The 26759-nt window shown below is 29.0% G+C and overlaps 3 protein-coding genes across 3 annotated transcripts; all 3 read left to right on the forward strand.

Moving 5' to 3' along the window:
• The first annotated feature begins 5693 nt into the window (after positions 1-5693).
• LOC113867974 (WUSCHEL-related homeobox 1-like) lies at positions 5694-8615 on the forward strand. The gene is made up of 4 exons (XM_027503504.1): positions 5694-5877; positions 6016-6312; positions 6950-7026; positions 7973-8615. The coding sequence occupies exons 1-4, from the start codon at positions 5694-5696 to the stop codon at positions 8480-8482; spliced, it is 1068 nt and encodes a 355-aa protein (XP_027359305.1). The 3' UTR covers positions 8483-8615.
• An 8386-nt stretch (positions 8616-17001) lies between these two features.
• On the forward strand, positions 17002-21334 carry LOC113867057 (ras-related protein RABA6b-like). The gene is made up of 3 exons (XM_027502010.1): positions 17002-17195; positions 17228-17463; positions 20902-21334. Exons 2-3 carry the CDS (start codon positions 17240-17242, stop codon positions 21329-21331), a joined length of 654 nt encoding a protein of 217 aa, XP_027357811.1. The 5' UTR covers positions 17002-17195; positions 17228-17239; the 3' UTR covers positions 21332-21334.
• A 1683-nt stretch (positions 21335-23017) lies between these two features.
• On the forward strand, positions 23018-25241 carry LOC113866753. Its single transcript, XM_027501554.1, has 5 exons — positions 23018-23108; positions 23245-23438; positions 23821-23913; positions 24658-24688; positions 25095-25241. Exons 1-5 carry the CDS (start codon positions 23018-23020, stop codon positions 25229-25231), a joined length of 546 nt encoding a protein of 181 aa, XP_027357355.1. The 3' UTR covers positions 25232-25241.
• The last annotated feature ends 1518 nt before the right edge of the window (positions 25242-26759 follow it).

A 26759-nucleotide genomic window follows, 5' to 3' on the forward strand; every position in this document is an offset into this window, starting at 1 on the left:
TATTTAATGGTCTTGGTAGTTGAGGTCCAAGGATTCTCAAGTGCTTTATAGGTTTTTGTTTAAAAAGTTAATCAATTTAACTTTGTTGTCACTCATATTAACCCTTATTTTATCACCATTAAAATAGGAGTAATGGGCAAAAAATGACATTGCACTTGTGTTTATGCCAACCCTATGGCTACCAGAAGAGAAGACATGTGGATAACTTTAAAGGGTACTCAATGGATGTTTATTGGAGACTTCAACGAGATGAAATTCTCTTCTAAGCAAAAAGGTGAGATTTATTAATACAATAAGGCTCGTGTGTTCAATATCAAACTTAATGAGTGTGTTTTAACCAATATCTCTTCATTGGGTTACATATTCACTTGACATAGAAATCATAATGGTTAACATATTTTTTTGAAAAAATTATACAGAGGTGTAACAAATTTATCATAATTAAGAAGCTTTCTAAAAGTCTTTGTAGAAACACTTACTCTTTTGTACTCTGATCATAGTGCCCCTCTTGTTAAGGTGTGGGGGCCTTCCCCAAGCAGTCTGTATATTTCACAAAAAATATGATTTAATTGTTTCTAAAGCTCGGAAGGAATGTAAGAGAAATATCTTCTTATCACTTAATAAGGTCAAAGAGGATTATATCATTTTTAATAATGAGACCTTCAATAATATTGCTCAAAACAAGAGAAACATTGAAGACAAAATTAGGGAGATTCAAAGGCGGTTAAAGAAGGTTAACTCAGTTTATCTCACTCATTTTAAAATCTAGCTACAATATGAGTATAACAAAGTTTTTTTTCATAAGGAACTTCTATGGTACCAAAAGTCTAGAGAGAATTGGATTAAACTTGGGGACCGTAATACCTCAATTTTTTTATAAGCATTTTATGCACTGTGTTACTACCTCATATATGAAGGTTTAATGGAATGTGAATAAGCTTTCTTTATTTTCTTCAAATTGCGACCTCAACCAAGGTGATCCATTCTCTTCATATCTCTTCCTTTTGTGTATGGACATGTTGACTCTTGCTATAGAAGATTTTATGAGGAATAATCACTAACAACTAATTTAGGTTAGCAAAAATGGCCCATCTATATCTCATATGCTTTTTGTTGATGATGTGCTTTTATTTATCAAATCTAGAAGCTTTCAAATCAAAATCATAAAGGAAATCTTAAATCAATTTAGTGTTATTTCTAATCTTAAGGTTAACTTAATAAAATATCAGGCTTATGTTTTGACTATTATCAATGGTAAAAAAAATATGCCAAATTTACATCTATCTTAATATTCATTTTATTTCTTTCCTTGATAAGTATCTAGGCTTTCCAATGATCTCACGTATAATGAAAAGAAGACACTTTGACTTTATTGTGGAGAAAATTTAACATAAGCTTGCTAATTGAAAGTCTAGTTTCCTTAATAAAGTGGAGCATTTAACTCTAACTAAGTCAGTTATTATAACAATTCCAACATATTACTTACAATTGTATTGACTGCCTCAATCTGTTTGTCACTCTTCCTTTGAAAGAATAATGATGGAAAGGGAATTAAGTTGATAAACTAAGATACAATCACTTGTAAAACCTGAGAGTGAGAGCTTGGTCTGAGAACTAGGAAAGCTAATGTGGCTTTATTGTGTAAAAGAGTTTGGGATATGGTGAACAAAAAAGGATAAACTCTTAAGTCTAACTACTTGTAGAAAAATATGTGAATGAAGATAATTTGTTACATCATTACAAAAATGAAGGGTCTCATTGTTGACAAGTAATCAAAAAGGCTAAAAATATTATGAGAGATTGATTCACTTTTTGACTTGGTAATGGACAAGTGTCCTTGTGGTATTATGATTGGTCATGACGGGGCAAATTATGTGATCACATTTCTTATATCAACATTCAAGATACAAAAGTGCATGTTAAGGACATTTGAACTTAGTAGGGCTAAAATTTTTCTAAAATTGTTACTTGGTACAATATCAATTACTTCAGTCATTCATCAATCTAACTTATTAATTCGTAGTCATGTTGAGGACAAGTTTATTTGGTCAAGTAATTTGGAGAAAAGTTATATAGCTAAACATGGTTTTAATGACTTATTGGTAGAGAACTTTGTACTAGTACATTAGTTGGAAGTGGTATCTACGCCTTCCTTATGCCAAAAATATTAAATTCCTAGTTTGACTTATTTGTTGTGTTGTCCTTTCCAAAAATTACTTAAGACGTCATAGGAACTTGATGCTTTCACTCATTTGCTTGAAATGTCACTTATATGAATGACACTCTCCACTGTATCAAAGACTGTTTGACAACTAAAGAAATATGGGTTTGTGCAAGTCTAAAAAATAAAAGATTTGTAACTTCCTTTGATGTCAACGACTGAATTATAATTTAACATAAAAATAATACTCCCTTATTTTTAGTTACAATATGGTAAATATGAAGGGTCAAGAATGTTAATTGCTTTGCTAGAAAAAATATCCTAATTTATAAAATTATGCTTGATGTTATGAACCTTGCTAATTAACTTCATTTATGTAAACAAGTGCAATAATCTCAAGCCCATTTAGAACGATGGGTTTGTTGGGAAACTAATCAAAATTTTGAATTCATTTTTTGTGTTGATGAGAGTGTTTGAGAAAGTCCAAGAAAAGCTAATTTTGGTGCTTTTACTAGATATAGAGATAAAAAAAATTAACTTAAAAGAATTTTTGGATTTATTAACATTTTTTATAATGAGTTCATTGACAATTTTTTTACGATATTCATACTAAACTCATTGGTAAGTCTTTTTAACTTAATATGTTCATCATAGATCAGTTCAAATAGACTGAGTAACCCATTTTATTATCTCTATACAAACAATTCTTAATTAATTACATCATTAATAAGAAATATAAAAATTAAAAAAAATTAGAGACTAAATAAATTTTAAAAAATTCAAAAAATATAAATATTTAAAATACATCTAAACTTTATTGAAATTATGATAATTTTAATAAATTATTTTAATTAATTTTAAAAGGCTTTATTTTAGAGTTTGTTTGAGGACTTCAAAACATATCAAAGCGGAACTATTATTTCATTATTCGAACATTAAAAAATTGATATTATATATCACACAAAATATAATTTTTATCTTTTATATTTTTTTATTTTTATAAATATAAATCTTTAAAATACACTCCAAAATTAAAATAATTAAAATTTATTTTTAGAAAATCATTTCTCTTATTACATTTCACGTGGGCCGTCAAGTTACATTGTGGTTTTTTCCTTGTCCGAAATGACAGCTGATTAGGTCTTTTATTGGCACTGCAGTGGTAGGAAAATCTCACAATATTACAGACTTGATCACAGTAGTAGATTCTTGGTGGAAGCACTGCTTTTTTTGTTTTGCATGGTAAACCCATTACATTTTCTGCATCCACATCTCTTAAATACACATATAAATAGCAGGAGCTTCAGAATTTTGCAGGAAGGTAGGCCCTCCACCCACAAAAGCTAGGATATATATATATATATATATATATATATATATTTCAAATTCTAAAACAGCCATGACAGAGTTTCCAGTTTCCATCATAATGACCAAGGGATCACTAATATCTGAGTTGCAATCGAAGTGACAAAAGCAGAGGGAAATGCAAATCAAGCCACACAATGAGGACTGTGACAACCCCTCAAAATCTATTTAATCCAAATAAATAGGTCTGGACCATTTGGAAAATAAGATTCCTAATGGATACCTGTAAATTCATTAGCTTGCTAGATCCAGCTTATAACAGTTTGAAAAAGGTTTTATGTACATTATTATATAATCATATCTATCTATAGCTACAATTGCTCAGATTTTAGTAAAACTACATAAACATATCAAAACCCCAGAAGGATCAAAGTTATGTCCAAATAATTAGTACTAGTATCAATTTTTTTGTTTTTTTGTTTTAAAAAGAAATATTTTAACCAACTTGAGAATATTTTAACAAATATAAGTTGCAATTTGTTAGAATATTCCTAAAAATTCAGTAGAATGAATGTGGAGAGGGGGAGAGAGAGAGAGGTTGGAGTTGGACAGCATGTTAGACAAAGAAAAGGGTAAGGATAAGGAGAGAAGGAGAGAGGGAGAGAGGGGCAGTTTGGATTGAGAATTAGTGTGAAAGGCACGAGACATGTGGAGAACAATAAATGAGAAGAGTGGAAAAAAGGGTGAAGGGTTGATGAGCCTCATCATAAACCTCATCATCGTTATGTCGTTTTTCATTCTCTACTCCCAAAAAATCTCCCAGAATTCCAAGCTTCCTCACTCCCTTACCTCTCTTTGCTTTTCTTTTAAAAATTCTTTATAATTTTATAAGGAAGATTTTTTTTTGTTTTCTCTATTTTTTAAGTTTATACTTACATAATATATTATATAATATTTTATTATGTTAATTTTTACTTAATATTAAAGCGCATATCTTAAAAATAATTGATTTTACTAATTATCATAATAAAATAAATTAATTTTACTAAAATATCTTTATTAATGATATTAAAGTTATAGTTAAGTGATAAGTAGTCTTTTTTAAGTAGTTAATCGATAAATAAATAAATAAATTTATTATTAAAAATAATAATTACTTTTTTATGTTTTAAAATAATAAATAATTTAAAATAAATAAAAATATTCAAATAACATTTAATATTAAACAGAAAGGGTAATTTTAATTAAAAATCATAAAATATTACAAACTTTAATATGTTAATAATAATATTAATAATAATTAATTAATGCTATAATTTTAGATAATTTAATATTTATTAATTTTTTATTATGTGCCTTTAAAAAATAGTAAAAAAATTATAAAAATATTTGCATAAATAAATAAATAAATAAATTTATATATAATGCTATATATTATGTCAATTTTAATTATTAAATTAAAAATTTTATTAACTAATATCTTTAAAATAATTATTAAAATAAAAATATTAAAAAGTACATTAAAATATATTATAATAAAAATATGTTTATGATGCTTTATTAAATTAGTTTTCTTTTTAATCTCTCTCTCTCTCTCTCTCTCAACAGCTTAGTTAACCTCACTTGTCCCAGGTTACAGCACCTCCAATCACTCTCTCTCTTTCTTTCTATTCTCTAGAGAGAGTGATCAATCCCCATCTCTGAACGTCTGAGACACAATATACTTCATACTTTTAGCTCAACCGACTCATTTTCAACAACAACTGGTTCTGCTTTATTAGCATCCATCTATACCATATATAAACTTTGTCTACTTTTCATTTGTAGTAGCTAGGAGTTACCATTTTCTAACTGGTCCACCCCTCTTCACAAACCTTGCATGCTAGCTACCACCACACTTCACAGTACACACCCTCACTTTTTTTTTTTTTCCTTTCTTTGTTTTTGCTTTTTTCAACTTCAACACATTCTAGTACTCAAACATTTCAATTCCCATTACCAAGTGACAAGTGAAGAAAGAGACAGAGACAAAGAAAACCATTTAAAGCACTCCCACTTTATATACACATACATTCTCTTTCATTAGTTCTAATGCTATGTGTATATTATTATAAGCTGATAAAGCTATAGTACCTAGTGGCTTCATTCTGGGCTATTTATAATCTTTTTGTACCATCACCCTTGTCACTCACTACACAAAAACCCTGTCCTTGTTTGCTCTCTCAAAATGTGGATGGTGGGTTACAATGAAGGTGGTGAGTTCAACATGGTTGATCACTCATTCAATGGAAGGAAACTCATGCCTGTCATGCTGACTTCTCTTAACAATGCTTCAACAACAACAACAACTCCTTGCTTAACCCGTATTCATGGCAATGATTTCTTTTCACAATATCACTATCATCATCTGGGTATGTATGTGTGTGTATATATATATATTTATCTATATGTTGTTTTCTCTTTCCCTAGTTGTTTATATGCATTTGTTGCTTTGACTTTTCTACAATGGTTATATGTACAAAAGAAAAATGTTTCTTTGTTTTATTTAGCAACGGTGGCAGAACAAAAAAAGAGAGAGGAGTTGAATGGTGCATCACCAGTTGTGGTGAGTTCAAGGTGGAATCCTACTCCAGAGCAACTAAGAGCCCTTGAAGAGTTGTATAGAAGAGGGACAAGGACACCATCTGCAGAGCAAATCCAACACATCACTGCACAGCTTAGAAGGTTTGGTAAAATTGAAGGGAAGAATGTTTTCTATTGGTTTCAGAATCACAAAGCCAGGGAAAGGCAAAAGCGCCGCCGTCAGATGGAATCGGATGCTGAAACTCCAGAGAAGAAAGATTTATGTAACACCCTCATGCCATTCTTAGTCCATTATAATCATTTGTTCATAATAAAAAAAAGTCAGAATATAAGGAGAGAGAGTGATGAGAGAGGGGTGATGATGATACTTTGTTTTTAAAATATATGTTTTTTATTTTTTAACAAAATTTAGTTACAGTATCTTATAAGTATTGTTTTTTGAGCAATGGTTTCTACACTAGACACCCAATATATTTGGGCGTCGAAGTATTTTTAAATTTTTTTTTTTGTATAAAACTGTTTAAATAAAATTAATATAGTAAAAAATAATATAAAATAGTTAAAAAATTATTTTAACACTCAAATATATTGAATGTTTAGTGTAGACACTCGTTTTGAGTCTTAAAATAGGACTGTTTAATTTTCTCTTTTTCAATTAAAATTAGAGTTTTAAGAGTAAACAACATAAAAAAGGTTAGTATAAAAATTTGACATTGATTTATGAAGTAAAACTCCAAATTTAGTTAGAGAAAAAAATTAATAATTTGTTTCTTTTGTTTTTGTTTCATTGAAATTTGTTTGTTAGAGATCTGTTTTATGTGTTGGTTTTCTTTTTTATCTCATTCTGGTTGTTGCTTGAGATGTGAAGTTTTATTCTTTTGTTTTTCTTGTTGTCTACAGCTGCAAGCAGGACAGTGTTTGAAGTTGAACGGACCAAGAACTGGGCATCCTCTACAAATAGCAGTACTCTTGCAGAGGTCTAAAAAATAATAATATTCTATGTCGAATATCCGGTTTTTGTCTTTGTCCATGCTCATGATCTAACAATATATACATACCCTTTTCGTTTTTGAACTTGAGATGATTCTCTTAATCGCCAAAAGTTTATGAGCATATATGTATCCATTAACTGGTGATTATTTGCATATGATTACTAGAGATCAAGTTGATGTTGGAAATATATGTATTATGGAAAGATATGCGCTAACTATAGGGAAAGGACCCAACAAAAGCTTTGTTTGTTGGGAAATGAAAAGGGACTAAAAGCTGAATTCCTTCCTTTCTGTCGGGGCTGCTGTTATGAAACATAGCTTTGCTTTTGGGGTTTGTGCTTATTCGTGGCATTTAGGTCAGTAGTTTTTAGGGCACCCCACAAATATTCTATACAATTGAGTATCCATTATGATTGAAAAGACAATATTACCCTACTTTTATTTCACTTCTCTTAGACTTTGCATTACATTTACCTGAATCAGTAGGAACTTAAGCAATTTTATGTAAACACAGTAATTATAAACATAACTAATCAAACATAATAAAGTTTAATAAATGTTAATCAACGACTTAGTATACAACAAATATTTTAATTAAAAAGCTTAAAAAGATATATACTGATTCCTTTAAATTTTTATGATGTATTTTAACATGACTTTTTTATATATATTATTTGCTGATTTCTTAAATAGTATGTTATCATACTGGTTACCCTGACCTTAAAATTTATTTTGAAAATTATGTATAGTTATTTTATATTATCTTAAATACCACATGAAAGTATTTCTCCAGGAACTTGGAATGCCCAATTGAAATAATTGCCATTCAGTACATTCTTTTTCTCCCCCTCCCGCATTTTAGTTTTTGACATACATATATGTTGAATTTCTTATATTCTATTTTTTGCATGGTTGCATTTAAAATCCACAGGAATCTGTTTCAATACAAAGGGCAGCAGCAAAAACAGTAACTGCAACAGATGGATGGCTCCAATTCGATGAAGGGGAATTACAACAAAGAAGAAACATTTTGGAAAGAAATGCAACGTGGCATGTGATGCAGTTACCTTGTCCTTCTCCTGCACCTGCCACCTACCTCATAAACACCCCTCCTAATGCCACTGCATCTTGTAGTATGGCCACTACTACAACCACCGTAACCACAACAACAACAATGGACCCAAAGCTCATTAAGACACATGATCTCAGCTTTTTTATTTCACCACAGAGAGAAAAAGGTATTATTTACTTAAGCAGTAGCAGTAGTAGTGAAGATGATAACTGTGTGGAATCTCAAACAACCCTTCAACTTTTCCCTCTAAGGACTGGTGATGGCATCAGTGACAACATTAACGATGTAGAGACAGATATATCAGCTTCAGCAATGAATGCCAACTTGACCCCAAGCCAGTTTTTTGAGTTCCTTCCATTGAAGAACTAATTAATATCAGAAACACATGCTATATATATATATATGTTTGTAAAGTGATGGGAGCTGTGTATTTTGATAATGCAGTTATTTTGTTAGAAAATGGCACTGCTTTTATTGTTAGTGATGTTATATTTCAACGAATTGATGGTGTAATAGGACACTGATCAATTTGAATGAAGGTATTTTACCTTAAAATGCATGCGGACTATGTTGGTTGAATCAAAAGGAGAATTATTTACATTTAAGGGTTATGGTAATAGACCTTATTTAAGTAACTTGAAAGTTGATATTATAGGTTTGCATGTGGGTTCTGATGAGAAGAGTTAAACAGGAAAGGGAGTGGAAGGAGGGGTGCTTTGATGAAGAATGTATAAGGAATTTGATCCTCGAAATTGATTTTAAGACATAAATGGGAATAAGATGGGACAGACTTGAATGTTGAAGTTACTATGAATTTGGGTTGAAGTGTTGTTTTTTCTTTTAACATAGATGGAAACAGTACTTCGGTGTACATATGAGTTGCATTAATTTAATTCGCGTGGATTATGAAATGCAATTTATGACAATGAAGTGATCACATCAATGCAAGATAAGGAAGAAGAGGCAGGTACATTTAAAGTAAAATTCATATATTCGACTGAATGATGCTTTGATTTTATGTATGCAAGATGTCAAAACAAAGATATATGTATAACATCACATGATCGAGAACTATCCTTTTGAGGATAATAATTTGGTGTCAATATTAATTCTATTTAATTTAAATTTTGATTATGTATATGTCTAAATAATATTATATTGTTAAGATCTATTGTTATTGGCAGAAAGCTTTTTACCTGAGTGCTTTAAGTTTTGAAAAGAGAAAACGAGGGACAGAGTTTTCAAATGCAATTTCCTCAAACTTGTCTCGAATTATTAGCAGTTTCGTTATCTGAATACTTCAAAATTAATTGTATATAATATTGCATATTATTATTATTATTATTATTATTATTATTATTATTATATACATTTAAAAAATATATCCCACTTATAAAAAGAAAACACCTTTCGATGTCCCATTTTAAAGGTTTAAAAATTATTTTTCATTCTAAAAGCAATTCATCTAAACAATTTTTATTGTTTTTGTTAATAATAACTGTTTTCATTTTCTATAAACAAAGAACTATCTTAAACGGGCTTTTGGTTTCTTTATATATTTTACATATGAAAGTAGTGAAAATTAATGAAAGCAAACGTAACACGTTTATTGACAAATTTTAATGGTCAAGTTGCAGTAATCCACAACAAAATATCATCACATTTGATACTCAACATATCTTTATGCATTAAAGCATAACCATTTTACTTTTGTTTTTCGTGATTATAAACTTCACATTTGCTACGTATGAGAAAGCTGTGCACATTCTTCACCTACATATATATGCAACAAGTGCATTATATTATGTTCGTGTTAAAGAATTATGATTAAAACATGAATGATAGTCCATGTACAATATATAGTGCTGTAGAGGTAAGAAACCCCAGAAGATATATCTGATAAGCACTGAAGGATAATAAAAGCAAAATAATGGAGTACAACTAATTGAGTTATAATAATAAAAAAATATTAATTCTGCTGCTTGATGTTCAATAAATAGCGCGAGTATTTTTGTTATACGTTATTTGATCGATTAATTCACATAAATACTAAATAGAATAATATAAAACTTACTGTAATACCTTGTATGTATGTTTGTTTGCTTCCCATGATGAAAACTCATTTGACAATATTTAACTATTTTTTAATTTTTTAATATTGTTCATTAATTATCTTTACACTTTAATAGAGACACCCATGTTGGTTAGGGCACTCAAGTCCTTAACATTTTCATTACCAATCTGTACCGACAAAACTTGTCAATTGTCATTCATTAGCATAATCTATGAAGAAGTTTTACACATCCTCCATGTCAATTAAGTATCATTTTACTAAAAAATTATTTAAAAAACCAAAATATATTATATTTTCCAAAACATTCAAATAAAAAGTTAAGGACCATTCTGCAATATTTATATTTTAAAAGCTCCAAATGTAAAACAATAACATTCTAAACATAGTTAATTGCATTAAATATTTAACATCTTTCATGTAAACATATGATCACATCATTTAAGAAAGGGTGAATAAATGTGTTAAGATATGAAAGATTGTGCTCTTAACAGGTACGAGCTCGAGATTTGATTTGAGCAACTCCTACAATTGCGTCTTTAACAATTCAAAAACATTGAAAGATGAAAATTAAAATAAGATTTACATTAAAAAAAAGCAGTGTATAGATAATGTTTTATATATTATTTAACCAATACTGATTAACCTTTATTTTTAATTTATTAACCAAAGAGTTCTGAATGTTTACTTAGTAAGAGAGGGAAAAAACCAGCAAGTTTGTAAATTTCATGGTCCTTAGAAGAAACGCTGTTGGGATAGTTGGAGATTAATATTTTTTATTTATATACATACATATATATATATATATATATATATATATATATATATATATATATATAAGATATTTTTTCAATCAATTAATAGTTGCAGATTAATTATTTTCAAGATGGAGAGATCACTCTACATGGTTAAGAATTAATAACCATTATTTTATGGTTCTTTTTCCAAAGAAGAGCATGTAGATAAAGAATACCCCTTATTGTTTGGGAAATCCAACTTAAAAAAAATTATTGTTGTCAGGAGTGAAACTCAAATCCAGGACCAATTAATATGTGAATGTTTCATTGATTTACACACTTGTGTTGCAGAAGATGCCTTTTTCCTTAACCCTATTCATGCATTGTGTCATTAAATCAACGAGTCAGTGCAGACTCAGATTTAGCGTTTTGTGGTTTCAAATATCTTTAATCATTTTGGCAAAAATCAAATATTTGAACTCTGAATCACTAAAAGCATGTTGTCCTTTAGCAAATGACTGCTTACGTAATACACTCCCTTTCTTGCTCAACTTCTTCAATTTACTGCAAAATTAATTTTTAAATATCAGTTAATAAATTTTTATTAATATATTATAAAATTTAAAACATTAATAACATTGAATATTACGATTTTTATTAAAAATTGCTAAAAAAAAAATGAAATATCCAATGCCATTTAACTTATATTTTGTGTCAATTATATTTACAATAGTTGAATTTTTATTAAATACCAAACGCTATTGATTCAATGTTGAAACAAATAAGCACTACATTACACTTCATGAAATTCATTTTAGGGTTATTAACTAAAATACCTTTAGTAATATTTTAAATTATAGTTAGGACATCAAAATTTTTGTGGCCTCCATAATTACATCGCGATTACATAATTAGAGTTTTATCAATCATATTTATTTATAATTTTTTGCATTATAGAAGATAGTGACAAAACTGTAGTAGCTAGTTAACACACTGATCTTTAGAAAGTGATCATAATTCATAGGTGGCTTTCTCGTACATAAGTGGCAGCAATATATAATTTGTAAAAATGGTTAATCTCACACTGGTTTGTCTTTATCTTCTGTTACGCACTTAACTATTAGTCCTTACTAGTTCAGTCCCTACATTATATTGATTGCTTTTAAAGGTAACTGAACGAAACAATTGAGAGAGTCATGTTACTTTGGAAAGTAGGATTAAAAAGCTTTTCTCTTTTTCACTTGCCAGGAACACTGAGAATAGAACTTGAAAATTGAAATCTTTTACATTTAATGATATCATCCAGCTAGAGAACAATGCTTACAAAATTATTTACGCGTAATAATATATACATAGAATAGAACCTTCTCACACTAATATAAATTTAAAAATTCTTACATTTGATATTTGAACTTTATATTTAATTTATATTTAACGAATTATAATTTATTACTTCAAATATAAATTTTTTTAGAATATATATATATATATAATTTTTTTATAACTTAAACTATTATCATGTTTAACTTTCAAATCACGATACAAATTACTGTGGAAGTTCTTATTACCACCCCATATGTTGTCAACTACATCATTGTGACCTTATCACGAACATGTGTTTCACATTGTGTCTCGCCATATTCCTTCCACATTATCAAATTGTTATTGCATCATTCTTCATCGTCACTCAACCTCTCCACGCGTCACCCACCAATACATTGCAACCATTCAATCAAATCCATAATTGTAAAACCATTGTTCCCACCATCAACTCCAATGCCTTCCTCTCTCTTAAACTTAGGGTTATCACCATCACTATGCCTTGAGTTACGGCTAATTGTTTACCTCTGTGCCTAAAATATAACACACATAGCCACCACATGTCTAAGTCGACTTGGGCTTCATTATGAGTTGAGTGTTATCTTACCTCCACAACTGTGTGCATCTCCAAGTTAGATATATGGTATAATTCTAAATCTTTGTTAGCGGTTATTACATATAGTTACTCTCTAAAATAAAATTAAAATATAATTATACATAAAATTTTGCAAGTAATTCTATTATAAGACTTTGCAAGTGAGTGTTTTGAAATGTCTAAAATAATATAATTTTATAAGAATTAAACTTCAAACATGAAGAAAAATGAGATGTTAAACTCCAATCATGTTGCTAGTCACAACTATCCTTTGGTTATAGACATTAAGAAATAACACTATCCTATAAGTCATGTTTATACTTTTATATTTGACTAAAAACTTTTTGTTGTATATTAGTATATTTAATGCTAATATATATATATATATATATATATATATATATATATGTTGGAAGTAAAAATGATTTTAGATTTGTTCAAAAGAATTTTAATTTTAAGAAAAATAACAAAAAAATTAAACAAAATTAACAAATCACCGTGTGCAAAAATCCCTGCGAGTACAATGTTACTGTGATGGATTATTCGAAACAGTACGAGGGTTGTTCCCTTTTACCACTGTCTCTGGTTCAGCTCTCATTTGTGAATCATCACAACAACATGATTCTCTTCCAATGTGAAAGAGGGGGTTGACCCCTTTTGGCATTTCTACTTCCAAGTTTCCTCATTTTCAAAAGGGTTTACAGTAGTGAATTTTGTGTTATTTTTTTTAAGATTCGTTAAGTGAAAATAAAATTAAATATCTAATATATTTTGGTTCATTCATATTTTAATCATGATTAAACTTTTAGAGAAAATTAAATTTTTTTTTATCATTCATAGATATATAAATAAGCTAATTTTCTAATTATATAAAATAAAATTTAATAAACTAAATTGTAAGGAAAAAAAGCAAGTGTAATAAATTTTAAATTAATCTCTTTACAATTGTAATGATTAGAGTACTCTTTATACTTTAGATTTATTATTAATAAAACGATGTTTAGAAAAAAAAGTTTAAATCGATTAAAAATGGGGATTGGCATATATAGTTCAAGAATTGGATTTGCAGCTGATGGAAATAAAATAAACGTCATGGTCTCCCCAGTGGGTTTTAAGGCATAATTCATTCAATTATATATTTTTTAAAATTGTTTGTTTGTAGTTTGAGGATAAAACAACCTTTAAATATATATATTTTTTCACATAGTTCAAATTTATATAAGTGATAAAAAAAAATGGGTTCGATGTTGTTCATACAGTCTTCTTTTATTTACTAGTCTTGTTGAAGGTATCAGTAGAGAGAAATTAGAAATAATTTAAAAAAAAAAACTAATGAAATTTTATTAGAAATTACATAAAAACTTATTAATTATATTTTTTGATAAAAAGAAATAATTCCTGGTACCTAAAGAATGCGTTTGCGTGTTTGTTTTGGAAAAGTGTACAAATCTAAAAAATCAAATAAAAGAATGCTTAGATGGCTGAATCAGCCTTTAAATCTTGTTTATATATTACAACACGTGAAGAAAGCAATAAAAAACATAAAAAGAATGATACAAATAAAAATATTAAGATAGATAAGTGATTGTACAAAAAAAAATATAATAAAATTACTCAAAAAAAATATAATATATAAAATAATATTAGAATAAAATTTAAAGTAAAAAAAATGACTTTGGTCACATGAAACATTTGCAGGCACTAAATAAATAGAGTGAATTGTATAAATTTTAGTCTAATAAAAATAATAGAAAAAAGTTCAAAAAACTTTAAATAAAATTATTAAAATATTTTTTTAATTAAATAAATTTTTAAAATTTTAATTTTTAACCGAGTTACTAACGTGATGATGACGATGTATTGGTTTTGTCAAGTGGAATAAGATGAGTTGTAGTTTAAAAGTTTGAGAAGAATATACGAAAGTAGTGGCCAAGAGTTACTGTCAATAGAAAAAGGGCACAGTTGCGAAGAGTTACAATCCATCATCGAGTGATTACCTAACATATGATCATTACGATGAGATCTAGTCACAAGCATATGATTATATGTATAATAACTATATTTTCCATAGAGGTAATAAGTTGGAATCATTACCCTTTACATTTTACTATTAGATGGCTATAATCTAACATGCAGCATGCCATTTGGTTGAGGCTGAGATAAGCACAAACCAGGAAAGGCCACAAGAACACAAGCCCACTTGCTAAACCATTAATTGTTACCATGTTTGCTTAATAAAAATAATGGATAGCCATGCAATTTTTGTGGCAGTTTCAGGTGGGAGATAAAGTGCAGAGAAGGTTTTTGATGAAATGCCAGAGAGAAGTATTGTTTCTTTGAAAAATTTGTAAAAGGGAAAGATAAGAAAAATATTTAGAATTTCGCGCCCATAAAAAAAAGTGGAATTGAGTGTAACAAACAATGCCATATTGGACCTTCTTTGGTAGTGGGGGCAACCCATGGTTGGTTCTTTCACTGGGTTGATGACATCCACTGGTCAGAACAATATTAAGGACCAGTCATGAGCCATTGTGTCTTTATTAATGGTTTCACATGCAAATACTCGTTACACTACAAAACAATTTATTATATACTACTGTATAAAATAAAATAAAATAAAATAATTCCTCTTATTCTTCTATCTTTTTAATGCTAGTGAAGACCACAACGCATGATAATAATTAATTAATTTTTTAAAAAAAATTTATGTTGGTTACCGTACTTTTAAACTTAAAAATATATTAAATATTCTCTAAATTATACTAAGATATTAAAAAAAATTATATATTTTTTAATATACTACTAACTCTATCATTAAAATCAACTATTATAATTGTTTTATGTATATAAAAGCATAAGATACTCTCTTATTTTTTAGAATACTCTAGAATTTACATTTTTATATTATAATATAATTTTACTCTCAAAATTTATTGATTGAATTATCTAATTCATTATTAATTGATTTATTCACTATTTAAAATTAATCAAATAAACAAATAATCTAAAATCTGTTTCCAATTTATATTATTTGTGTGATTAGTATCCACATTTTAAAAAAGTATAAGATGCTTAATATATTATGAAATACTTTTCAATCCACTTCATTCTTGAAAAACTAACATTAAATCTATCTATAAACATTGATAAAACATTATTTAATTTTTTCCTCCGTGTTTTCCACTGCTTTCAAAATTCAACCTTAACATTATCAATTCAATTTTCTAAAATCTTATTTAAATATACTCGAATGACATTTTACTATCTCAATTTAAATTATTGAAAAACATATATATATATATATATATATATATATATATATATATATATATCATCCACCGTAATTAACCAAGTATGTGCCTTAGTTTAGATAATCAATTTATATTAAGATAAATGATAATTATATTTTGATAAGGTTCCGCTTTCCAACATTTTAAGAACGCTTATTAAAAAAAATACATTTTTAATAAAAATATAACATTTATCATATTAAATTTTTTTAATTCATTTAATAAATTATATTTTAAAAACAATATTTTTTTAAGGATACTTCAATGATATATAATTTTGTTATCCTTATCTTTTGTCATTATATGTTTGCATGTATATGTAATGTAAAATACAATCCATCAAGCTAATGGACTATTGAATATGTAGATTGATTGACATATGGTTGTTATAACTTGTTAAATATTAGTTGCTAGTAATCATATATAATTAGACCTGAATTAGTCAAATGCTTAAGGTAGTGTTTGGATAATAAAAAAAAGAAGCTAATGGTGCTTTCTTAATATACATTAATTAATTACATTTTTCACGTGTTTTAATTTTTTAAAAAGTTAAAATTTAATTTAAATTCCATTCATAATTGATTATGTTTTATTTAATTGATAAAGCATAACTTATTTCTCGGTAGCAAGTCAATTTATCTCACTTTATACGTTCTAAATTAATTTAAATACATCTTATAAGTGAACAAATATGATTGCATAACAAACACATTTTAGTAGAAAATTCTTATTTTATATTAATAACATGTATATATATAGTATTAATTATGAGGTGAATCATTTTCATAGTTTTCCTATATGGGTCCTAAGCGAATACCATATAATTTGATAGTGCCCCCTTTTACCTTCAAACCGTGTATAAATATGACCACGACTTAGCATCCCGTTATTACTTTGTCCCTTGCCTGTGCTACATATAGTTCATAACCAGCAATATGATATGATTTTCAGTGTTTCTTAATTCTTTCTCTCCTCCTCAGAAGCCTTGTTTTCTTTATTTGAATTTCTCCTTTTTGGGGTACAAGAAAAGGGTAAGAGTTGAGAGATAAAGGGATCGTTCATATTCATTCATTCATATATATATATATATATATATATATATAGTATACCAACATGGCTGTGGCTGATGCATTTGATGAAGAGTGTGATTACTTGTTCAAGGCTGTTCTGATTGGGGACTCTGGAGTTGGGAAATCAAATCTGATTTCAAGGTTTGCAAAAGATGAATTCAGGTTAGATTCCAAGCCAACCATAGGTGTGGAATTTGCTTACAGGAACATTAAGGTCAGGGACAAGCTTATCAAAGCACAAATATGGGACACTGCAGGCCAAGAGAGGTAAATAACTCATGGTCCCCTCAATTTTCTTTTTAACTACTTCGATTGATTCATTGAATGATTGTGTTTTTGTCTCTTTGATTTGCCATGCATCATCACTTTATATGTTGTCTTGTTTTCCTCTTTTGATTGTCCTTTTTTTGTCTTCATGATCTTGGCAAATTAATTATGCTAGCTAGGTTGTGTTTCAATGGTTGGTTAAATTCATAAGCTCAGAATTACTTTAAAAGAATACCCTTTTGAATATGGAGAATGATGAGCAGAACTCAACAGTTACATAGTACTTCGGTGTTTTTGTTTGTTGCTGCTGTTGGTTTCATTTTGTTCTTTCTTTTCTCTTCAATAAAAAGTTCAATGCTTTTCCAACTGGCATTTTCAATTTCAAAGTCGGTGTCCTTTGGGTTTGCTTAGTCTAGAAGAATTTAATGGATTAAGTTAATTTGAATTGATTATTATTAGACTTTCAATCTTGTTCTACTTTTCATCCCTTATCTACTTCCCCACAACATCATGTCCCACCCCCTTTTCTTTTGGCTGCACTTTTGTTAGCTAGTTAATTATGTTGTGCTGTTTGTCTTTTGTTTAGTGACTAAAAATAAATAAATAAATAAGACAGAAAAATATCTGCAGTATTTTTAATTATATAAAGTTTTTTTATATATATTTTATAATATATATTATTTTTACCAATTTTTAAAAATTTAAAAATAAAAATATATTTTTTACAAATTAGATAGAGATAGAAAAAAGGAAGAAAAATAAGTGATTAAATGAGTGATGTGATAGGAAGAGATAAAAGAAATTTATTATCATAAAAATTATTATTAAAATAATATAACTTTAAAATAATTACTTCTAAAAAGTCAGGGTTGCCAATTGAGTACCGTTTTGGTTTTGTGGGGAAATCATTAGTGAAACTAGAAATCTTTTCAGGTGGGACCAGAATACACTGAGATCTTCATGAATTGAATTCTAAGCATGGCGTGAGATTTATAATTGTTTGGTTTCTTAAAAAATATTCTCATCAAATGAACACTTCAGATCATTGAGTTGGGTAGGACTTGGTTCTGTCAATTGTCATCAAAGTAAACGCTTTGTTATGCACTCAAAACAGAAAAAGAAAAGTAGACAAACTTGACTTAATAAGCTCACCCAAATTTTAAGAAAATTTGAAGTTCACCTTGTGGGTTTAAAATAGATAATTTAAGAAAAGTTAAGGTTTGATTAAGGTTAAAAAAAAGAAGTAAATGCACTTGGTTTGTAAGAAAGTTCATACACCGTATGATCATTTTAAGAAAACTTAAAAGGTTTGAAATCAAGTACAAGATCACTCTTATGCATTCACAAAATATTTAAGTCCAAGCAACTTATTCGTTCTATTTAAAATAACTGTCACTTTAAAAGGTTTAGTTTGTTTTCAAGATCATTTCAAAAATATAAAAAATATATTAATTAATTTTTATTCTAATTTAGATTTTTTTAGCATGTCTACTAAGTGTAAAAAAAAAGAACTCAAACAAATAAAATTATATATATATATATATATATATATATATATATAGGATAACGATCTTTTTAAACTGGTATAAGTCTAAAAATTCTTATATTCAATCTGAGCTTTCAATTTAATTTAAATCTAATGATCAGTGAAATAATAAATTATAACTCATTAGATTTAAGTTAAATAAAAAACTCAGATTAGATGTAAGAATTTTTAGACTTACATCAGTGTAAGAAGATCCAACCATATATATATATATATATATATTTCTCCAAAGTTAAAAAATATTTAATAATATTGACAATTTTTCTACCAAACCTTAAGCTATAATTATTGTGAATTCCTTTAAATTTCTTTGACTTAATGCCTACCACCTTCCCTGATTTTTTGTTGTCTTAAAAAATTGTTAGAATATGTTGACATGTACTTCAGCTCACTATATTTGAATAGCCTATTACCGAACCTACATGTGACTCAGAAAAGACATTTTTTTTTCATTAAAATTTGAATAGAGGTGGAATTAGAAAATATAAAAGCGATATGTTCCACGGTAAAAAAATAAAAATAGTTGAAAGACATGTTTAATTTTTATTAAACTAAGGTTTAGAGCAACTCAAGGATGGGTTGCTTAAAAAAAATTCATAATTTTGAACAAAAATTGTATATATAAGAGAAAATTATTTAAATAAACAACGATTAAAAGTTGAAAACATGATATCCACACCTTTATAGCATAAAAAAAGATTAATTTTATTTCATTTAATGTAGTAATTTAGAATAGAATATTAATGTTGGGTGATGCGGGTCCAGAATGAGGAGTGGACCATGTTCATCCTATGCTTAATAAGCGAAGGTGAAAATGATTGTGGGTAAGAACAAAAATCAAGTGGGCAATCAATAGGTTGAAGAAATGCATGTGAAATGGTGAAGGTTTTGGTCACCTACATCATCATCAATATCTTGTTTCAAATGGATTTTGACTTTTTTTTTTTACGTTATTATGAATATTATCTTTATTTTTTATTAAATTTATTAACGTATTTTATAATTAATACAATAAGTTTTAATTATATATATATATATATATGTATGTATATATTTCAGAGAGATGGAGAGAAATCTTGTCCAGTTCATAGTGTAAAATGCAGAAAAGATTTGGTAACAACTGTCTTGCTTTTGCGTAGTTGAAGAAAGCACCAGCAAATATTATATTATAGAAGAATGCTATTTTAATACCAGAAGTCTATATTATAAACTTTATGATATAATTATTTTTTAATTTGTACAACATATTTGATATAAACACTTTAATCGGATGTTAAAATAGTATTACTTTCTATTTTATGTGTTAAATAATATTCTGTTTGATATACAAGATTTGTAAATAATTTACAATACTGTATATTTTAAAAATATAAAATTTTTACTATTAATGTCTCCTTTTTTGGGTAAAAGAGTTTAGCGGTACTACTACTGTATAAAATTTAATATTAAATCAAATTTGAATTGTAATACACAAGACTTTTACTTTCCAATAGAAAATAAGAGAAGATACAGAAAATTTTCCCCTCAAAGGGTTAGGTTTGAAAGGAGTGCTCTGTCATTTCTGGCTTCATAACCTACTAAAAAGCTTTTTATTTTATTCTTTAACTTTACAATATTGATTATCTCTCTATTGTGGACAATAATTAGCTTGACAGTTCCAAAATTATACAAATTGTTATTCTTAATTTAGAGTTTTGAGAATAAATTTACATTATAATAAAACAATTTTTAGTGAAAATTACAAGACATGATAGAATTAAATACATTAAATACTAGAAATTTAATTTATTAATTTTTTACTGTGTGCCCCATTGAGTATATGTTAGAAAATAATTATATAATCTTTATTTCATACTTCATTCTCCGAAATAAGTGATCAATTTTTGTGGTAGGTTTAGAGCTATCACAAGCTCATACTACAGAGGAGCGTTGGGGGCAATGCTAGTCTATGACATAACCAGGAGAGCAACTTTTGTGAATGTAAGAAAATGGTTACATGAATTAAGAGAGTTTGGAGAAGACATGGTGGTTATTTTGGTTGGAAACAAATCTGATTTGGGTCAATCAAGGGAAGTTGAGAAAGAAGAAGGAAAAGGGTTTGCACAAACAGAAGGGTTATGTTTCATGGAAACCTCTGCTTTGCAAAATATGAATGTTGATGAAGCATTCTTAGAAATGATCACTAAGATCCATGACATCATAAGCCAGAAAAGTTTGGAAACCAAAATTAATGGGACAACATTAAATCTTCCTAGTGGGAAGGAGATACATGTAGCCGATGAAGTCACTGCTACTAAACAAGCTAATTGTTGTTCATCATGATATATATATATATATATATATATTGCATGATGAATTTTTGCTACTTTGCAAGTGTCTTTATTAACTTGGCTGTTGATTCTTCATATTTCCCACTTCTCTTTGCATTTTCTTTTTTCTTCCTTTGGGCTTTTCTTTCATGTATGAGCTCGTGACAATTTTTTTAGATGTGATAAATTAATGTTAGAATGTAAATGCTGATTTTAATATTATATGATTTCCTTGTACTATTATTAACATCCCGTTTTCTTCATGTCAAATAGTATGTGCATATAGCATGACATAATTTTAAGTGATCTATCTTAACCCCCAAGATACCATAAAAATATTCCGAAAGTTATAGAGACCAAAAGACAAACATTAATAATATACACTTTTTCTAAAATGATGTTAGAAAATTTATATCCAAATATTTGTTGAAGAAATCAAGTTTATATAGATACTAATAATTTATTAGAAGAAAACGTGGCTTGGTTCTCCGTATCAATCCTTTTACTCCTATAAATATAAGCCAATCCTGCATAGGACAAATCTTCTTTTAATCTAAACTTTTTATGTAAAAAAAGGACAATCGTCAAGGAAAAATTGGAGGGAAGACAAGAAAATGTGTATAACAGGGGCTATGAGACTGGAGAAAAAGAAAGAAAGAAAAATATTTAAAACTTGAAATTTTACTTCAGAAATTAACATTAAATTAAAAATTTATTTTTTGAACAAATTATAAATTTTGATTTGAGAACAATGTGCAAAGCATATAAGATAATGCACTCAAGTTTTGTTTCAAATAAAATTACTAAAAAAAGTCAATTATTTTTAACGAGAAAAATTGGTGAAAGTCACAAAACCATATTTTCTTTCAAAGTATATTTTAGATTAAAACAATAGTCCTTTCAAAAAAAATTTCGTGTGTTAGACCTCCTACTGGACAAGTGCAAAAAATTGTGCACGTAAAAATATCAAAAGTTAAGATAGAATAGAGTATAAAAAAGTGAAAAAGAAGATTAATTGATGTAAAAAAAAAGTTCGGAACCTTAAGATTATGTAGACAATTTCTTTTGTTACTAAAAATCATCTCCACAACAAAAAATGATTGGCCTTGGCTGGTTTTCCAATGGAAGGGAAATTTAATTTCGTGGCTTATAAACCAATACGACATTGATGGAAAATGAAAGTAAACACTGAAGAACAATGGCTCATAATCCTCGTACCATTTTTTCTCACGTTGTTGTTGCCTTTCCTTTAGTGGCATCCCGATTCTCTAGCTTTTCTTCTCATCACTTGTTTGGTCTAACGATACCCTTTTCTTTTGACTTTGCTTATGTTTAAATGGAACCAACATTCAACCTTTACCATCTTAGAAATGTGGATACATTATATGCAATAAGAAAAACCAGGTTAGGTTCCTCTCTCATCCTTTTTTGTTAACAATGCATGCATGCATGTTTGTTAATTTACATACATACAGACACATGTATGTTTCATTTTTCAGTATTATTATTGTTTCCCCTCCTCAGTATATGAAAATTGGAAAATGTTTCTTGAACAACTTTTAGGCTTTAGTTGCCTCCTTTGTTTTTTTAGTGTATTTTTGGGATATATGTGTAAAAAATATATAAATTAAGAGATAAAAATAATTGTATATGATATTATATATGGCGTCAATTTTCAATAGTTTAGATAACAAGACTGATGAAATTTGGTCTCCGAATCACCACAACATTTTTCTTAGCATTTCCATTGCAAAGGTCACCATCTTTCCCAATCAAGAAGGACCACATAGGTGAGAGGCACTTTTTTTATTCCAGTTGAATGCTACAATGTTTCTCATTGTACTTGTGAATCTTGAATTAGTCATCCAACTGACATGTAACATGGTATTTTCTTTGTCTTTTCGTTTTGTTGGTTTTGTTTCTGAGTGTCCTCTGTTGTGATTTTATTTGGAGGGGCATTGTTCTCTCTAAATTCTAATGCTGCCTTTCTGTTGTATGTTGCAGAAAATGCTTCCTTTCTGAGTGTCCCTTTACGTTCACTCAACATTTCAAATTACATTCTATCTTTGTCTCCTTCATGCATAGAAGAAGATGTGCTGGGATTTTGGTTGGGAATGATGGTATGCACCCCTTATAGCCAAAACATGTCATTTATAATGCATAAAATGCCTTGTTTCCCTCAATATAGATATAGAATGTTGATTACACTGATTGTTTCTATTGACTGGTAGTCATCTATGGTGCTATTACCTGCCAGCTATTTAAATTGTTGTCCAAATTATTCGGTTTTTTCTTTCAGTCTTTTTCACATGTCAAACTGTTTAGAATGTCATGTGCTTTCAATGTTTCAATTTAGTGATTAGTTTTCCTTTTTCTTCTCCTTAAGTTTACCTCCAGTCCTTTACTTTGTCTTGTCGCTACCAAGTCAATGTCCCTTTGTAGTTTAACTATTGACCATGGTAAAATGAAATGTGGAGCTGATGATTTCATTTCATATGACAGCCAATTGCATTTGCTGTAGCATATGTTGGCTCAACCTTTAAGAGTCTTTCAGAGATTACACATGGATCGAACCAAGTTTCAACAATTCAATGGGTAACATGAACTCCTGAAGCCCTTCGTTTTCCATTTTGTAATATCTGTTTATATTGAAAGAACAAAATTTTCCATATGTAACAAAAACTATCAGCTCTATAATTCTCTTAATAATGATGAGTCTCAGGGAATGAACATTTTTTTCAAGTTTTATTAGTCAAGAGAAGTTTATACTTTGAAAAAAAAAAAAAAAAAAGGTCTTGATATCTCAAATTAGCACCAAATGAACCTGCAGACACAAGATTTCGTCTAACCCGTGATTCAATTTCCATTAGCCTATAGGCTCTATATGCTATCTTATCAATGAAGAGCACATTAATGTATGCGTTTTCCATTGATGAAAGAATGTATCTGATTTTCCGAGATTCTTAATGCAGACTGAGTAAGTTTTATTGTATGGTATATGTTTCCTAGTTCATGAGTCAATGAGCTGGACACTTGCATGGCACCAATCTGGGTATCTATCATGATGTTCTTGATATTATGAGTTAGATCAACAGAACAAAATAATGTTCATTTAGGGGAATGTCCTGCTTATGTTTTTTCTTCGAGTCAAAGTGTAATATTACTAGGTGTATCATAGAGAAGCATATTTATTTTTGTTTTTTCTTCCAGTCAAAGTGCAGTAAGACATACTTGCAAAATTATAATTTTAGTTTCTAAAGAACTAAAAGTCCAAAACCCATTTGAATGTTGTTGTCTCCCCTTCCTTGTTGACATTCTAATGTAAGCTTTGCAATGCAGGTACTATTGTCAATGGGCTTAGCATTATCAGGTAATTAGTATTGATACGTAATCTTTCATTCTTTTTAATGTATAGGTGTTCATTGGCATTGCTATTGGTTTCCCAATTCAGTTTATTGTGTATGTTTCATGACTTACATTATACACTTGAGGTGATTGGTCTCTCTTACATTTTTACAAAGAGAGAGGATCATGTTACTTCACTTTATTAAAAGGGCTGGAAATTTCCCAAAAGTTGTAATCATGAAGCTATGCAGATGAGAAGTTCAAATTTTTCATATTTAAAATCACTTAAAAAGTCATTAGGACTAATGGTATAACTTTATTTGTGCCTTTTCCCCCTTCGCCTATTTTTGTGTCAAATAATGCAAATTTTCTAGTTGGTTGTATTCATCAATTTTTATTGTGGTTTGGTCTTTTCCCTTGTGTGTATGCAGTGGCTGTGTTGGCTTTCATCACCATAATTGCTAATGCCCCTGATGAATTAGCTAAGCTGGACCTCCCGAAGCCTGTCAAGGTCAGAATAGATCCACTAAGAGAAGATCTTGAAAGAAAAATGTTAGTTACTGTGTGAGCTTAGTATATGTGCAGTTTTGAACCGATTCAGTTGTCAATAGTATATGTAGTGGAAATTAGGCCCATTTGAAAAAGCCCGTGAATAGTTTATGGAAATAGCTTATCACTCCATAAACTCCTTTGAGCTTTTTTCAGTAAGCTGCTTTTAGTTTATCCCACTAAATTTTGTAAATAAATTTATGACATAACTCATCATTTAAAAATAGCTTATTGATAAGTGTTTTTTTTATATTAAGAATAAGCATTTAATTAAGCTGTGTATCCAAGCACAGTGCGTATCTAACAAGAGGGAATATATGTCAAATGAGATACGGACAATAGGAAAAACAAAGGGTATTTTAAATGTTGCTTTTTTACGTATGAAGGGTCAAAAAGTTAAAATCAACAAGGATTCATTAAACAAAACCTAATAGTGACTTTAAAAAAAATCAACACCTACGTTAACTACTTGAAAATAAGTTATAACAATTCACATGAACATGATAACAATTATTATTAACTAATCGAAGATATGTAACAGTCATTAATAAAAGCTATTAGTAGTTAAATCTCGTGTTTGACTGTTACGAGGGTTGATAGGTTATATTAATGGAGGATGTTGTTCATACTAGGAAGCATTAAAAAAACTAGGGTTCTACAATACGAAACAAAAATATACTGAATACTTCTTTCTTGAATTTCAAAACTAACAGATGACAATATATATAGTGCTAATGGATATGGGCCTAACATATAGCACCAGATAATAAAACTAAAAGTGAAGTTAAAATAAAAGGCATGGCTGGTTATTGCATGGGCTAACTATTGGCCCACTTCAAGTCTCAGGCCCTGTAGCATGTTGGCCGCTTAACAATACCGTCCGTCCCAACATGGACCTTGTCCTCAAGGTCTGTGGGTTTGCTGTGTTTGACAATGGGCGAATGTGAGGTATTAGTGGTCACAAGATGGGAAGCATTGGTTATTGGGGAACCACATTTGCAACACGGGTTAGGGCCAGCTGAGAAGGAGTGAGTGTGGGGCTTGGTGTTGGGACTGTGTCAGTGTCAATGTGGACACTACTCAAGGAAGAGATGGACAAACTAGATGAGATGGTAGGTTGAGCGTGTGGAACACGCTACTGGTGGGGCAACTTTCGTAGAGAAAATTCAACATGGGAAAGGGAAGTTGGAATGGTGGGGTCTAGCCGAGTAGAAAAAGATTAAGAGCCTGCCTTGGGTGATGTGAGAGCACAAGGTTTGTGCTTGGAATGGGTAGTTGAGATTATGCTGTTGAGGACTTTGGGAGACTCGAATTTATCCAACGAAGTGGAAGTTGGGACCGTTGAGAATGGGGTGAGCTGGAGCGGCAAGGGAGGAATTAAAGTAGAAGAAGTAAATACTTCGGGGGAACTAGTTCGCTTATGCTCTTGGGAAAATGAAACATGAGAGCTCTTCAGAGAGGTCGTGCCCTAAGTCCTTGGGTAGGGAAACTAAATGGATTTCTGGGTTTTGTCCATGGTAAGGTTTGAGCAAAAAAACATGAACAAC

This window comes from Abrus precatorius, unplaced genomic scaffold (genome assembly GCF_003935025.1).
Source record: "Abrus precatorius isolate BTA unplaced genomic scaffold, Abrus_2018 Scaffold5, whole genome shotgun sequence".
In the NCBI taxonomy this organism is placed as follows: Eukaryota; Viridiplantae; Streptophyta; class Magnoliopsida; order Fabales; family Fabaceae; genus Abrus; species Abrus precatorius.